At 41.2% G+C, this 17,274-nt stretch overlaps 1 protein-coding gene across 1 annotated transcript; it reads left to right on the top strand.

The window, feature by feature from the left end:
• Positions 1-8,230: 8,230 nt before the first annotated feature.
• Positions 8,231-16,041, top strand: gnrhr4 (gonadotropin releasing hormone receptor 4; the record flags this gene model as incomplete). Its single annotated transcript, XM_084059576.1, has 4 exons — positions 8,231-8,701; positions 13,280-13,472; positions 13,673-13,929; positions 15,949-16,041. 4 exons carry the CDS (start codon positions 8,231-8,233, stop codon positions 16,039-16,041), a joined length of 1,014 nt encoding a protein of 337 aa, XP_083915702.1.
• Between the last annotated feature and the right edge of the window lie 1,233 nt (positions 16,042-17,274).

The following is a 17,274-nucleotide window of genomic DNA, read 5'->3' as shown; positions in this document are numbered from 1 at the left end:
GAAGACTGCGCAGTACAGGCAGCCATTAGGGCGCCTCACCGCCTCCTCTGCATGGGCCAGCCCAAGGCAGTGCATGCAAGATGCATACGCATCCCCAGGTGGGATGTCCTCTCTGCACTTGACACAAAGGGCTGACATCCTGTAGTGGACCCGTGCACCTGGCACGCCGTGGCAGGGTCACCTCTCCCTATGCACTGCACCCGGTAAGGGAATTACCAGGGGAGAGGCCCAATGACAATGGCCGCCCCGTAAGGGTCTTACACCTGGGTCACACTTGTAACTGAAAACAATACACTTATTTCTTAAACAGTAATAAAAGTAGTCAGCAAACAACAGACTGACCAGGCGTCCAGGTTATGGAGATGCCTGTCAGCTAAGGGAGAATAACAGTCAGCACCAGGTTATGGTAAACTGACTGAAAACACAAAACTTGAAATATAAAGCACAACAGACTGACCAGGCTTCCAGGTTATGGAGATGCCTGTCAGCTAAGGGGGAATAACAGTCAGCACCAGGTTATGGTAAAACTGACTGTAAATGCAAACCTTGGAATATAAAGCAGAATTTACTTTAATTGGGATTCCTGCAAAACAAGGAAAGAAAGCACAAAAAGACCTCAGAACAGCTAGCAAAGCTAGTACAAGCTGAGGCTTGGTTAGTGCAGCTGGCTGCTAACCAGCGCTAACAGCGCTACAAACATTTAGCAACCAGCATAAATGGTACACACGGCACAATAATCAAGAGTTCTCGTGAGGAGGGCTACAAAGTTAGCAGCTCCAGGCTAAACCTAGCCACTGAGAACACTTGGATGTGAAATAATTGAGCTATAGTAGAGGTTACATACCTTCTCTGCTCACTTACCGACCTTGAACCTGAATGTTCCGCCGAGAAATGAAAAAGCAATGCGCGCGTGGGTGTGGTGTGCCTATATAGGGGAGGCCACACCCCCACGCACGCACGCACAGGTGCGCACGGTAGTGAATCAGTTAATCCTTACCTCGAATGTATCCCTCCGCTGCGGAGTGATACCCACATTGGAGTGATACAATGATGGGAAACATAACTAATCTTACTCCTATTGGCCAAATGGGGCCATAGCAATCAATTCAAAAATGCAATGTTTGAACAGCCATATCTCATGCCCCGTTTGATCTACAGCCATGAAACTTCAGTAGACATACTAACATAAGAGACATACAACATAAGCCTAAGGCTGCTGAGCCAGTGCTTGCAAAGCCTGGGTGTGACCCAGTAGCAGCTCTTCACAGGGTTTGTTAGAGCCACTATGCTGTGGTGCTGCATAAAATTGTACATCAATTGTACGTCTCAATATAGCCTTGGATCAAAACCCTCGTCGATGTATTTTATCGATTTTGACATTTGTATATCCACGAGAGTGTTAGCAACCACCACCCCAGTTTACCCTGGAATGTCACCAGTAAAGCCTGTATTTCTCAGAACATGTACAAAATATAAGGTGCTTACCCGCTTGCCCCAAATGTTAACTAGGTGTCCGGAGTTTTCCCCCCTCGTTTACTTCCTGTTTACTGGGTGCGTTTACATGCACTGTATTTATTCATTCAGAATGAACTCATTCCGAATAGAAATGTATACACAACTGTTTACATGGCACCTGAATAAAAGTATTCCTGTTCCTCAATCGTTTACATGAGCAAAGCATTCATTCGGAATAGAACTCTGGTCATGCGCAGAGTGCTTCGGGCCAGGTTGGGGGCGGGGGACGTCACCGCGCTAGCCAATGACACATGCGCAAAAGAACAAATGTATACCAGTCTGATACCAGTGCGTTTACATGGGCAATGTAGCCCGATTCTATCGGTATATACCAGCCCTTCAAACCCGAATGAAATTTCATTGGGATCAGACCGGTATGGCCATACCGATGCATTTACATGAGCGTTTCTATTCTGAATGAGCATTCATTCCGAATTGAAGTGGAATAAACCTGTCCATGTAAACGTAGCCAATTGAGTATAATTCCGGCATTCACCATATGCGCCCCGTCACTACCGCCCATTGGGAACTTCCAACAGAATCGGCCACAGACGGGATCAAAACACTTCTTTATTGAAAAATATGGACTAATACATTGCACAAATACTCCGGACACCTTAAAATTTGGGGCAAGCAGGTAAGCAGGTATATTTTGCATTTGTACAAGTTCTGAGAAATACTGCTTTACTGGTGACATTCCAGGGCAAACGGAGGGCTGGTCGCTAAGACTCTCGTAGATACGAAAGTAAAAGTCAGACTCGATAAAATACATCTACGAATACGATAGTCTTGATATAAGGCTAGTCTCAGCGGTGCCTCACAAGCGAGCACTTGGGGGACACGGAGCAGCAGCCTCGTGGCATAGTTGTATGCCACTCTGAGCCTCTGAATGCGTTTCACTCCAGAGATGAGTTGTATACAGGGGGTGACTTTAGGCTCTATAGTGCACATTTTACATTTGCAGATTACAAAGAACATTTCCTCAAGAGCATGTTGGCCTGATATATTTTACTGTCGGTGGATGTCACCGTCTTTTATTTATTGTCCAAGATATTTTAATTCCCTAGAAAAATCCAAAACGACATCTGTTACGACCCCTGTCTAGGCTCTAGGGTAGGGCAACATGAAAATGGAGTATGGAGCTGAATGTTTTTATTTTCTTAGTTTTTTTTAAGTGACTTTAGGGTGCTTGTTTACAATATGTAAAACACCTGCTAAGCTAATGAAAAAAAAATGAAAAAAAAAAAAACTTACCCTCCTATTTATTATTTAGTTGGGTATGGGATTACCAATCAAAAAGCACCAAACACCCCTATAGAGGGTATGCGTGTGACATCATCATCAAACCCGGAAGTTATGCAGGAATGCCTACTGAGTGTCAAAAAAATACTTTCTGGCCTTGACAGCCCATGCATCCAAACAGAAAGGTCATATCTGATTGCATTAAACAACATTAAACAATGTTAAACTCACTTTGCATGTTGCTTTGCCACTCGCTTTGCCACTCGATGTGCCATTCACTTTAAGCATGCCCATACCCTCTATACGTGAAGGAATTACTATTTACAAGGTTAAATCAAACACAATACAGTGATAACTGAAGCTTGAAGGAAACTAAGTAACCATGGGAACAACTTAACCAAAACACAATAGAACTAATTGAAATTAACTCAAGGCAAACACACAACTCGATCAAGTAATTGGCCAACGGTTACTAAAGGCAAAGGTATAACAAAGGCAAATAAGCAAAAATAATCAAATAAAGGTTACAAAGGCTGCCTTGGAGGATGAGAGGAATTGACTCTCTGTTGCTGCTCAGCTATCGATCTTTAGAGCTGTCAAAGCAAACTGAAGCTTTTGGATAGTTGGACCCAGAGCCGTATAAGAGAGTTATGACACTAGAGTTGACTCCCATTGTAAGAATGGAATGCGGAAGTGCTTTGTCTATCTCAATGTGATAGTTCCAATGTTTGGAACTATAGTCCATATCGGGCTTTGCGGCGAGATCAAAGCGTGACGTTACTCTCTCTTCTACACTCTGGTTGGACCCAAAGCCACAGGGAACCAGAGGCCATCAATAGGGATCAATTCCCCACTGGCAGAAACTGGCTCTGGCAATCTGGAGCGCTGCCTGCATTCAATCTGCCAATTATCACCCATTCCACCGTTCACTACCACACCCAACTCTCCACCATTCACCAGCACATCCATTCTGTAGCTTGTAAAAAAACAAGAAACATACAATAATACAAAATACAAACAATGCAAAAATATACCAACTAATATAATACTTAAATATACCAAGTTAATAACCTATAATATATATGAAATAATTAATACAAAACAAAATACGACTGGCCGTAACAACAGTTACAGTTATTTGGATGGGATGTATGGGCATGTGGGTAAAGCCTCGGTGATGCTGTAGGTGATTTTTGCCTGCATGTGTGTTTGTGTTTTAGACCCCTCTAAAACGAAACGATTCATGATCATTCATCTTGCAATATTGTTTTATGTGATTAATATAGGCTTAAGAATCCACTTACCCTCTAGCTCACGAAACAATGCTACTTGAAAATCTCCTATTTGGGAGATGAGGACTAGGTTGCAGTAACCTCATATTAAAATGATTAGGCCCGCCTATTTAATCATAGCCCTAATGAGCATCTTGAGAGATCCTCTTCACACCAAGCATCATTGTGGTTGTCCAGCAGTGGTGGAAAAAGTACTCACATGTTTTACTTAGGTAAAAGTATCAATACTGCAACGTAGAAGTACTCTGTTACAAGTAAAAGTCCAGAATTCAAAATGTACTTGAGTAAAAGTACAAAAGTATTGGCATCAAAGTATACTTAAAGTACCAAAAATAAAAGTACTCATTATGCAGAATGTCCCATTTCACAGGTTTCAAATGTATAAAATATTTTGAAAATATCTATCTACAAGCTTACAATCGGGTATTTTCAAAAGATTATTTGAAAATAGACAAAGTTTACATAGGGCTGAAGTGGTTGTATGTTTTGTAATAATAATCCAAATCTACAAAGTAACTAAAGTTTTCAAATAATTGTAGTGGAGTAAAAGTACAATATATGTCTCTGACATGTAGTGGAGTAAAGGTAAAAGCATTGAAAATTTGAAAATATCCAGTAAAGTAAAAAAAATGCCTCGTGTGCTTATAGGCTATAGATTGAGTAGCCTAAATGTAGCCTACTTAGTTACTTTACTTACCACTGCTCTTCACACCAAGCATCATTGTGCTTGTCGAGGGCAGCCGAAGAAAAATGAACCAACCGCTGCTGTCGCTTGTATAATTTCTTAATCTGCCAATCATCGCTTGCGTCGGAGAACATTAATGAGGGGACTCAGAGGGGACTGAATCAGTGTTGCCAGGTCTGCTTATTATAAGCGACTTAGAGTTTATCTTTCTGTAGGCCTAAGATTGCTTGTTAGATTGATTGAATACTTTATTAGCAGCTTGCAAAAAAGAAGCACAGGAAAGTTCAGTTCAATACAAGGTCTGCAAGGATTTTAAACCCAAGAAAGCCTATGGCTTGTTTCCATTGGGTAAAAAAAGGCATGGGTTTCCGAGGCTACCGTCCATTGGGGTCCTTTGCACTCAATTCATCAAAACATTTAATGACAGACAAATATACAATACTATGCAAAACATCATATAAACAGTTATAAATCAAAACAAATAAAATGGGGGGGGGGGGGCTGTAGGCATTGACTCTTTACAGGGGCCAGTTTCGAATTGCAGCCAGCAGCCACCTGTGCCACAAGTGCTCTTTTAGAGCGGTTTTGAAGGAGAGTAGGGATTTACACTCCTTTACGACTGTTGGTAGGGCGTTCCACATTTTTGTGGCATAGCAGGAGAACAAATTTAACCCCTTGTTTCAGCCAAATCTGGGTTGAACGTTATTAATGGAGCTCCCTCTGGTGATTGTGGACGTTATTAACGTTTTGGAAGTAGTTTGACAGGTGTCTTTGTGGTGTAGCGTATCTTATAGACCAGGCCCATTGCAAGTTGCTGTACTCTGTCCTCTACCCTGAGCAATCCGACCCTAGCAAAATGAGCAGGGGTTAAATGAGTTGTAGATGTAAGGCCAAGCAGGAGCCTGACCAGTTATATAGGGATGTCTGGAGCCTTGTTTTTAAGGCCTTTGTGGTGGTGGCACCTCATGGTACCATGAGGTGCAATAGTCGAAGTTACTTTGGATGAGTGCCCCTGTTAGAGTCCTCAATGTATTCTTACTGACCAGTGAGGAGTTCCTGTACAAAAATCTTGTTCTTTGGTTGACTTTTTTGATTACTTTAGTTGCCATTTTAATGAAAAGGAAAAATGTGCCTCTAAAATGTAATTTCATCTTTTCTTGTGATAACATTGCCACCGACTTTTACTGTGAAGCAACGGGCCTTGCCACCACCTGGCGTAAATATTGGTAGTTGCGGGTTGCGTTTTTTTTTGGGTTTGTTTTTAAAGTGTAGTGGCTTATTTGGGCTAAATGTTGTTTAAACCAGTGTTTTTTCATGTCAAGGACCCCCAAATGAATATGTATTTGTCCGCAGACCCCCCCCCCCCCCCACACCCTTTCTGAAAATATTTTGTGCCAGAGACCCCATACAAGATTTGTGTGGATTTGAAAATATACCACAATTTTCCCTTTTTTAAAAAGATTTTTCTTTGAAAATAGCAGATCTACAAGCTCACAACGCAATTGTGACCCCAATGTTTCAACACGACGTGTGAGCTTGTAGATCGGCTATTTTCAAATAGCTGATGAATATAGATTTAAATTGCTCATAGTTGCTTCTTTTGGACTTGTTTTCATAGACCTGGTTGCTTGTTTCTCTCGCAGAACCTGGCAACACTGGACTGAAGCAACAGCCGCAGGGACGCTTCTCACTGGTAACGCGCTCTTCTTTCCACCAGGTTCAGGTAACTCAGTAACCGTTGGTTTTACATGGAAATTTGCTCAACTTTAATTGCCTTACATCTAGCTGTTCCTGTTTCTGATTGTATATATTTACTTGTATTTTATTTTTCAAGACGATCCTACATTGGCATCATGTTTGTTAACTTGCATTGCTTGTTTTATTTAAATTGTATTTACATTTTATTTTGTTTACATTTTAAGAATTTCTGAGGATACTAGTATACTGACGTAGTGGGGTTTGAGATGGTGGAAGAGCCTTTGTGTGTATGTCCTTGATTTGTTTTTGTTCTGTGTTGTTGGATAGTTTTCTTGTTTTGTGCGAGGACCCCCTCGAAAACGAGATGCTGCGAGGGGCTAATCCTCCACAGTGGCGTTCCCAGAAATTACATTTAGGGCAGGCGAGATTTTTTTCTCTACCTACCCCCCCCCCCCCAAACAAGGAAACAAGTTAACAACGCAACACTGACTACAAAACTGAAAAACGTTAATAAAAACAATATGCAAGTATAATCAATCAATCAATTATTCAGCAGTGGTCTCTTCATGTTGTAGTTTAATGGTTCAAGCTGCTCTCATACTAGAGCCCCTTTTATGCCTGGTGAGTACAGGTGATGGCCCAGAGACCCCCACACCTGGCACTCCTGGCACCCCATAAGATAAAGGCAAACATTTGCATCACTATAGTATAGGCGACGTCGCTCTGCTGTTTGGATACGGTAGTGATTAGCTGCCTGCCCGCGTGAATGGACGAGTTCCGACGGCCACTATTCTCTTTGGATTTTTTTCACTGCCTGTTTTTCAGTCTTTTACTTTATTTTCTAGGGGAGGCTAGATTTTAGTTGGGCAGGCGGCCGCCTGCCCTGCCTCTATGGTGGGTACGCCACTGATCCTCCAGCGGGATCTCTGTGGGATGTTTTTTATTTATTTATTTAATTTATTTTTTAATTAAAGGACGACTTGACTACATTGTCGAATTTTAAAGTTTAGTAGTAGGCATAAACTCTTTAGACCACAAATGCAGACGCTGGGATGATTCCAGATGTTTTTCTTTGTATAAATTAGGCTGTTATCCAACCTATTTTTTTTAGCCTTTCTGTTTTATGTTGTAATCATGTCTAGGATTGATTGCACTTGTTGTTTACTTCATATCAGGCTATTGAATGCCACACATCTTAGAATCCTATTGCATACCTGGTAGGATCCTTTTTATGTACAGTAGTGCCTGTATAGGATCAGAGTGAAATCTTCGATGAATAGGCTATTTTGGAATGAGAATTATTTTCTAAGTACATTTACACCTATCAATATGTGGGTGGGTATTGTACCTTTAAAGTCAAAATGTCATATCTATATGAATGAATGAATGGTTTATTTTGGTTTACATTATAAAGGACAACACTGGACAAATTGTGTGAATATCATACTGTATGCATTCACATGTCCATTTTACACACAGTTCTTTCACTGCTGCAGAAAAAAAACCTTCTTCTGCAGCTAAGGTCTGTCTGCAGACCTTAGAAAACATCACCTCAGAGCAATTGAACCACTTACATTAATGACAGTCATTGACTAGACTTTGCACTATTTCAAACTACATTTGTGTCAATTTAATTCTCCAATCGGTTTCTTTCCGCAGTGTGTTTTTCTCCTTCTACATCATGCTGTTGAACAGCAACTCTGGTGGGGGGAAATGAGAGTGTAATGACCACTACTACGAGCCTATTGTGTGCTCCCAGGATGTCATAGCCTCCCCCGGATTGATTATGTTTCATCAAATGACGGAGCAAACAGTCAATGGCAGCACAAGTGGACAGGAGCACCAGCTTCCCACCTTCTCCACAGCGGCCAAAGTCAGAGTGATTATCACCTTTGTTCTCTGTGCTGTGTCAGCTGTGTGCAACTTGGCTGTACTGTACGCTGCTGGTCATGGCGGAAAGCGCAAATCTCACGTTAGGATACTCATAATGAATCTTACCGTGGCCGATCTGCTAGTTACTTTCATTGTAATGCCAGTGGATGCTGTCTGGAACATCACAGTGCAGTGGCAAGGGGGAGACGCAGCCTGCAGAGTGCTGATGTTCTTGAAACTGGTGGCGATGTACTCCTGTGCCTTTGTAACAGTGGTCATCAGCTTAGATAGACAGTCGGCTATCCTAAATCCACTGGGCATCAGCGAGGCCAAGAGGAGAAGCAAAGTCATGTTGTCTGTGGCCTGGACAATGAGCGTGATTCTTTCTCTCCCTCAGGTAAGGGTGGCGTTAAAAGATATGTTGTGTTCTCTCCAAGCTAAGCCAAAGCTCTCTGGGCATTGTATCAAATTCATTAAATTCCAATCACTCACTTGTAAAGGTGAGCTGTGTACACTGCAAAATCCAGGCGGTCCATTTATCCTGCATCTCAGAATTAAAATGATTTTCAGAATGTTGCTGTGTAACCTTCACTCAATTTGGTTGTTTTCATCAAACGCTCTGTTCAATTATTTTCTCTAAACCAGGGATAGATGGTTAACATTTCTCTAACTCAATGTACTGCAGATCAGCTTGAAGAAAGCAAAGAATAATGATGAATAATAATAATCCAAAAGCGTATTCAAAATCTGTTGGCACAGACACAGGTCATACTCATGTAAGGTAAAACAAATATTCATGTTATCTGAAATAGGCAGCAGTCTTACTTACTTGCAAAGGATGTTTTGCTGTTCTTCTTTAAGCATCTCAATATAGTTTGCTATCCTAATGAATGGATGGATATCTGCACAATGACTTAGAAAGGCCTGGTGGCTTGTGTAAGTCGCCTGTGTGTAAGTTGCAAGGTTGCAGCCGTCAGGACCCGAAGAAGCTGTGTGGGAATTGGGAAACAGTGATACTGTATAGTTCATGATTTGGTTCACATTTGTGGAGCCCCCTCAACAATTTGGGTTTGATTGGACGTTGCGTGATGACTGCATGGCTATGCAAGAGGATATATAATATGGTTTTATACTTTTTGAAATATTTAACTTTCATTTCAATGAAGTACAATGGGATCTGATCTGGCTGCAACCTTGCCCAAAATGTCAATTTGCATAACAAAAAGTGTCTTAAAAAAGGTTAGGGAAAAAGAGAGGTGGTTCAAAACGATAACTGAAGTTCTTCCCGTCTGGGGTCTTTGTCCTTGAGCTTAGGCTTACTGCATGGGATCTCTGTTGTCTTTCGACGTCCTTCTTCTTACCAGACTCTTGCTGGAAATTAAAGAGGTGTTGCCTCCCTGCTGTCTGGCACCAACCAATCTGGGAACCCATCGCCAAATGAAAAGGAAAAACAGCGCCCTGGAGAGCAGAATCTGTTCTTGAGAGATTAGGCACCAACTGACTCTCCATGTTACTAGCCCTGGACCAGACGAATCTGCGAGTGCAAAAAAAATGCACTCTGCGATTTGGGTCTGGCACCGCTCCATAGAGAATCCATTTCCTGTTCCAGAAGACGTGTGTAACCAATCAGGGCCCAGTATTCGAATATGGGCGACTGCAATTGGTAGTTGGTTGTAGGTCTAACCAATTGCGTCGAGGGCCATTGTTTTGATCCCGCCCCTTGGGAAACAAAACGTCTTCATGGAAGCACCAGACTCATATCCACGCAGTGATATAGTCTAGCTACGCCAGGCTACCATGTTACTTCTTTGCCAGTGAGTTAAAGGTTCAGCTGATTGATTATTAGATGGACTCCAGGTGTGTCCAGTGCCAATTACCTAGTAGTGGCTGTAGAACCTGGACACGGTAGTACACTCCCTCTATCGCCTCCCCAAGTCTGAGCTTGATTGACAGCTCAGTTGACAGCTCAGTTTCCCCTGGTTTGCCACAGTAGATAGACAAGTGACGTCATAGATGACTGACGTCACAGACTGTCATCATCCAAATAAAAAGCGTGTTTATATGTGTGAATGAGAAATACAGAACAATAGCCCAGTGATTGAGATTGAAAGCTGAATACAAATCAGGCAGGTTTCTGACCAGATACAATTTCATGCTGCACTGGATCCCTTGACTCTACTACAGTATATTAATACTGTGTTGATGATACATGTACTGTACAAGATCAAGATCAATCAAGGGGATTTTATGTGTCACTCACTCATACAAGTACACACAGCGAAATATTGGTGTGATATGGCCCGCAAGACTGCGCAATACCAGGAATACAATTTACATAAGGTAATAATAAGAACAGTACTGGACTGTAATAAAATAAAATAAATAAAAAATCTACGTATATCTATGCAAGTAAATGTGTGAGCTAAAACAAGCATAGTTATTTACAGATCAATGCAGCTTATTGTTTTAGTTAGTAAGTTTACTTTTTATTTGTTTATTTATTTATTTGTTTGTGATCAGGGCTCCGACAGTCACAGGGAAAAAGCTTGTCTGTAAAGTGTATTAGGAGACCATTAACAAAAAAACATTTTGAATACGGAATATAAACAAATTCACTGCGTTGTAGACTATTGGCCAATCACTGTGCAGGATTGGTCAGTGTCCAAACCTCACTTATAGGGGGCGGTTACACCGCCCCAAAAAGCATGAAAAATAAAAAAATATATATAAAAAAATCACACCCAGTGTGAAGTGGGCGGTGTGTGGTCATCACAACATGACTCACTTTAAAAAGGATAAATGACTTTTTTTAAAGTCCATACTGCTATTCATAGGGCTGCACATGTGTCATGTGTTTCGCTAGCCAATCACAGTCCTGAATTTGCAAATTCAGCCAATCACATTACAGTTAGTGGTGATGACACTAGCTGTAAGGCTGACTTTGCAAAAGTATCGATTTGCATTAACAATGGAAGGGTTAGGGGGTATACAAATCTTTTGGTCGGTGTCCAAAACTCACTTATAGGGGGCGGCTACACCGCCCCAAAAAAGGGGAGGGGGGTCGTCTGTCTACCGGGAAACTGGTACTACGTCCTCTTATGGCCTCCAGAAAGATGAGTTTTTAGGGCTGTTTTAAATGAGCCCAGCGAACTGCATTTTTTGAGGGATGGGGTTAGACTATTCCTATACCTATACCTTGGTGGCCGTGCTGTAGAAGGAGAATTTGCCCATGTTTGTTTTATGGGTGGGTGGTACCAGATTGTTGTTTACGCTCTCTCTAGTTTTGTGACTGTGGGTGTCACTAACTTTTTTGAGGTATTTAGACAGATATGGGGGCATTTCGGGCAAATCTGCATTTACGATTTTGAAGACCAGTTTCATTTTTAGTTGTTTAACCCTGTCTTCCACCCTGAGCCAGCCTAGGCTGGCAAAGTGAGTGGGAGAGAGGTGGGTCATGGGCCCCAGTCCGAGAAGTAGTCGAATCAGTTTGTTTGAGTGAGGGAACAGTGACGGTTGACATATGAGAACAAGGTATGATAAGTTATATGTTGAGCAAAACATTCTTAAGATGTACAACAGTCTCTTGTATGAGCAATCTTTTCCTTGCCAAAGGATTTAAAACCCTGCCATCTCCAATGACTGTTGCAGGTCATCTGATGGCTGACTGGCAATGAGTTTGTGTGGCTAGCCATGTGTGTTTAGCTGCTTCAAACCCTGCCATCTCCAATGACTGTTGCAGGTCATCTGATGTCTGACTGGCAATGAGTTTGTGTGGCTAGCCATGTGTGTATAGCTGCTGCCCGGTTTGATCTCAACAGGAGCTTTTTTCTTTTCCAGATCTGGTCAAACGATCAAATATGAATCGTGGATATGTTAACGCATTGCCTATTTCTTACCTTAAATGTTTTCATTAATTTATTTTAGTGCTGTTTAGCCAAATGAGATTGTGTATTACTTGGTCGCAATTACATTTACGGCCAAACAAAAACGAGGAGGCATACAATTTGATACGCTACAGCATACAGCACCACCCTCTGGCTGGAGCCTATGGGGTACTGACTCTGGTGCGTCTAGAATCTAGACTCTAGATGCATTCTCAACACATTTGGTGTGAATGCACCATTATTGGTCACTGTTGTGTTTTTTAGTTGTTCATTTATTTTGTGTAGAGCAATGGGACAACATTGGGATAATTACATTACATTTACTGTCAGTAAAATCCTTCTTTTTCTTTTTTGTTATTTGGGTCCAATTTGGCTGTGTATGACTGCCATAAAGGTGAAGCTGATTAAATTCCTCTCTACCCATTCCTAGCTGAATAGTAGAGAGCCCCCTGGGAAGCAGAAGGTCTCAGGTTCAATTCCCATCTGCAGCAAATGTGATGTGTCGAAGTGTCCTTGAGCAAGACATTTAACTGACCCTCCTGGTTCAGATTTTCCAGATTCCATTCCAATTTTATTTATTTTTTTAATTATTAATTGGCTATGACTGCCTTCCTTGGGTAGGCATTTAGGCATTTAGGCAACCCGGCCTGGCGGAGTCCTGCACTCAGAGGAGCACACTTTTCGCTTCAGTTTGATTCTGATTATATTCATGAAGATAAATAGCATCAATATGAAACACTGATAAAATATTATTAGAAAATATTTGAACGTCTCAGTTCATGAAAAGAAAGATTTGACAGCAAGGCAGCCGCACTATTGTCGTCCACCATAGTATCATACTATTTCTGGAGGGTTGAGCTATCACAATATTCCTCTGCTGGCTCATGATAAGGCTCTTTATAAAGAAATATTCTCTTGACAAATCCTAGGTATTTAATCATTATTCAACCCTGGAGTGAACACAGTTAGGCTATACAGTCTGTCCATTACAGTAATAAGCTCAACTGTAAAGTCCATAAATAAAATGATTGTTGTATTTCATGTATTTCAGAGCCATGGCTAAGAATAACTATACTTGTGTCTTCACACAGATGTTTATATTTCACAATGTGACCATCACAGTCCCTGAGAACTTCACCCAGTGCACCACCCATGGGAGTTTCGTCAGGCGCTGGCAGGAGACCCTCTATAACATGTTCACGTTTGTCTGTCTCTTTCTGCTTCCTCTGGTCATCATGATCTTCTGCTACACACGCATCTTGGTGGAGATATCCAGACGCAATCGTACGTCTCCATTTCTTCTATCTAATATGCAGGCGCAATGGTTGTTTTATGTTTTATACATTTGAGTGTACGAGGGGGGGGGGATAAAAAAATAAATTAATTTAACTATGAGGAGTGAGTATTACAGTATGTTGTGAAGTGACACTCTTGTGGTAAAGACAGTATTTACGTGTGTCTCTTTTTATTTATGTCCATTACAGTTCTGTCCAGGGTTCATCTCCGGCGCTCACGCAACAATATCCCCAAAGCTCGTATGAGAACTCTGAAGATGAGCATCGTTATTGTGACATCATTCATCGTCTGCTGGACCCCATACTATCTTCTGGGCCTGTGGTACTGGTTATTCCCTGATGAAATGGAGGAGACCGTGTCTCATTCTCTTACTCATATGCTATTTATCTTTGGTCTCTTCAGTGCATGTTTAGACCCCATTACTTATGGCCTGTTCACCATTCACGTCAAGGGGCGCTATCAAAATGCAACAATGCGAACAGATTTGGAAAATAACACATCACTTTCAAGCTCTTTGAGGTGCTCCACCTTACAAATGACACGGCTCTCTCCTCAGAGGCAGGCTGTCGCCAGAAGCCACAATGCACACACAAAGGAGAGCAAATAATCTCTGAGACCCCAATCTACACTGTAAAATCCTCAATTTTAATCTGAAAATGTACAAATAGAACCAAATGGATCTGTAAGTGTCCATTTGGTTCCTAACTATCAATTATTTAGCTCGGGACCTCCTGGAACCCCCCCCCCCCCCCAAGGACTCCTGGGGGTTCTCCGACCCCATGTTGAGATCCAGTAACCCTGGAGCCCACATTGAGACCCAGTGACCTAAGGCACATAGGATCGGTTAGCATGATATAAGCCTAAGCATTACTGCCATTATTTATGCTTGATCATTTGAAAAGCATGGCCCTGTCTGTTGTCTGTGATAACTGTTGGTTATTCTCCAAACTGACTTTGAAATACTATGACTTGAAACAATGACCTAAAAAGGCTAGTCGAGTTCTTCTGTTATAAGTATTGGTTTCGACTATTATATTAAAACTGTATCTGTATGTGTGTTCTTTGTCGACGAAATTGATCTGGTATTGGGTAGACTGGTGAATTTAGCGTTTTTTGGTCAAGTAAAATGTAATGATGCTTTGCTGTACATCCGCTGCAAGGGACATTTCTGCTCACTGTTCACAGAGAATTATTATCTGAATAAAAATGTTTGTGATGTTTTATGCAGCAATACAGTGCACAATTTTGTTATAACAAGAGCCGTTTATTTAAGGGAACTGGCGTACTATGTTGTGAATGTTTTGATTCTGCATTTCTTTGGTGTTGTGTTGATGCAAGGGTACTAACCCAAGAGAAATTATATCTAGTGTTATATATAGTGTATTGCAACACATTGCAATATTACTATAATATTAATAATAAATAATCTGCTGGAGAGACTTTGTGCAAAAATGTGCTCAACTGATTCAATGTTTTATTTGTGTAAGTATTACTGTATATTGAGAACTGTTCTGATTTCATGTCATCACAGTATTCCAGAGAGACAAACTAGACCACCAGATACTGGTAATGTCAGATAGACAATTAGTTCAATATCCTTCCTTGTACTGTATGTGTTTGTGTTTTCAAAGACATTTGGTGGCAAACTGTAATCTGTGCATGATAATGTATCTCGCTCCAAGTAAGATGTTGTGCATAATATGATTGCCCCTGTTAAAAATAAACTGAATAAAGAGTTTGCGTAATTTGCCGCATGATTTGACTCAATTCCATTATACCACAGTAATTACCTACTGTCTCAGCATGTCAGGAGATTGAAAGAGCAATCACAATTATGCTTTTTTGTCATCAAGTCATTCACGTTGGAAAATGGCTTAATCAAAGTAACACTCATAGCCCCAGACCTATAATGCAAAATAATGAGGGAATCTTATTTATACAGGCCCAGGAAGGGGATTTTAGTGCACTGCTGTGAACATCTTCTAATTTATGGTGCCATCAGACTCCCAAACATAATTAACTCTGTAATTGGCATTTATACTAATTATAAGCCATAGTTAAAGTCATGTATTTATGAACTATTGGGCAAAGAGGAGTGATTTGTGAAAATATGTAAACAATATCATGTTACTCAGAAGAGCTTCAGATATTTCAATCAAAAGAAAGAACATTTTACATTACCACAAGGAAGATGTTTCTTAAAGGTTGGTGGCTATTTTAATGTTGGTAGTATGTGTTTGAATTAAATTAATTCACTGGCAGGGATATATATAAATTCATGGAATCTCTGTCTCTGTGTGTCTGTCTGTCCCGGGCATAACTCGGGCGCCATCCGACCGTAGCAAACTTGGCGTGTGTCCCCCTGAATGACCTGGGGGTGTGCAATGCCGAGTGGGAAGTCCGTCCGATCGACTTCCCGAAAAAGCATTATGATCTTCCCTGATTGGCCAACCGTCGTCTGCAGTTTCTGACAAGGAATCCCCATACCTTGTCGTATGGTAGTGGATACTGCACCGGGTACTCTAAGAACGGGTACAACGGGTACTCTTACAACTAGTACTACAAGTATGAGTATTGCAAAGTTTGGCCTGTGCTGCATGGTGGGTACCTCGCTCTAACAATGGCTACAGCGAATAGACTACTCTGACAACAGGTAAGATGGGTAATTGTATTTAGATTGTTCCTGACTTGCATGGTCCCCAAGTAGGCCAGGGCCCAAAGAGCACCGGTCTGGTATGACAAATACATGGTTAACCACTTAAACCCTATATGGTTGAGCGGAGTCCCTCGGGCTATACATTAGTGTCTTTTCTGTGTTCTGTTATTGTGGGGAAAGGTTTCACTGAAAATAGCCGATCAACAAGCTCACAACGCGGCGCAGTGCGGCACGTTGTGAGCTTGTCGATCTGCAATTTTCTGCGAAAGCTTTCCCCACTATATGGATGCTGGGGTTTAAGTGGTTGAATGAATCAATGGTGGCATGTGTAGCATGTTTTACATGCTTGGTTAAGCTTGTATTATCCTATTTATAAAATTGGAATTTTATGTTTTGTTTGTTTTATGTATATACTAATTAATATTCAGAGCATGACTTAAAGGTTCCTTATCCTAAAAATGTTGATAGTTCTTGGCTGAACAATGTATTATAAGCATAATGTATATAATAATATAATGTGTACGCATATTGCACTACACCAGCTAAATGTCCTGAACACTGTGTCGTCCATTATTTCAAGGCTTAATTGAACCAGGACACGTCATTTCCGTTACTGTTTACATTATTTCAAATGGAATGGAACATGAACATTTTGCTGAACCATATCATCCTGAGGCAAGATTTCTCCATTGATTTTTGTTTTTAACTTTGTTTCTCCATCAAGGACTTATTTTCTTTTTACGTACAGTAATGGCTTGATGTGTACTGTTGCAACACATTCGATGACTACATCACAGAGTTCATCTCTGCAGTGACAGTATCACAGAAGCTCATCTTACTTGTATGGAACAGGTGTCACTCTGAATTACACCAGTGAACAGGGCACGGCTGGTGAACCTTGTAAACAGTGCCATTATGTGGATGACAGGTGCATCTTGAGCAATGATGAAATGCTAATCAGTGACCCAGAGCAGATGTGGCTTTGCATAAACATCAGATTTCAAGATCATTACTCTCAGTACATTTACCACACATTAAGCACTTCCATTGAGACACGGTACCATAAACAACTCCCAGTGGACTACATGGGCTATATGCTACCAGTCTTGTCCATTCCTGCTTCACTGTTATTGC

This window comes from Gymnoscopelus microlampas (assembly GCF_963454915.1).
Source record: "Gymnoscopelus microlampas genome assembly, chromosome: 6".
Taxonomy (NCBI): domain Eukaryota; kingdom Metazoa; phylum Chordata; class Actinopteri; order Myctophiformes; family Myctophidae; genus Gymnoscopelus; species Gymnoscopelus microlampas.
The sequence above is the reverse complement of the archived record's forward strand: the minus strand, read 5'-3'. Positions and strand labels throughout refer to the sequence as shown.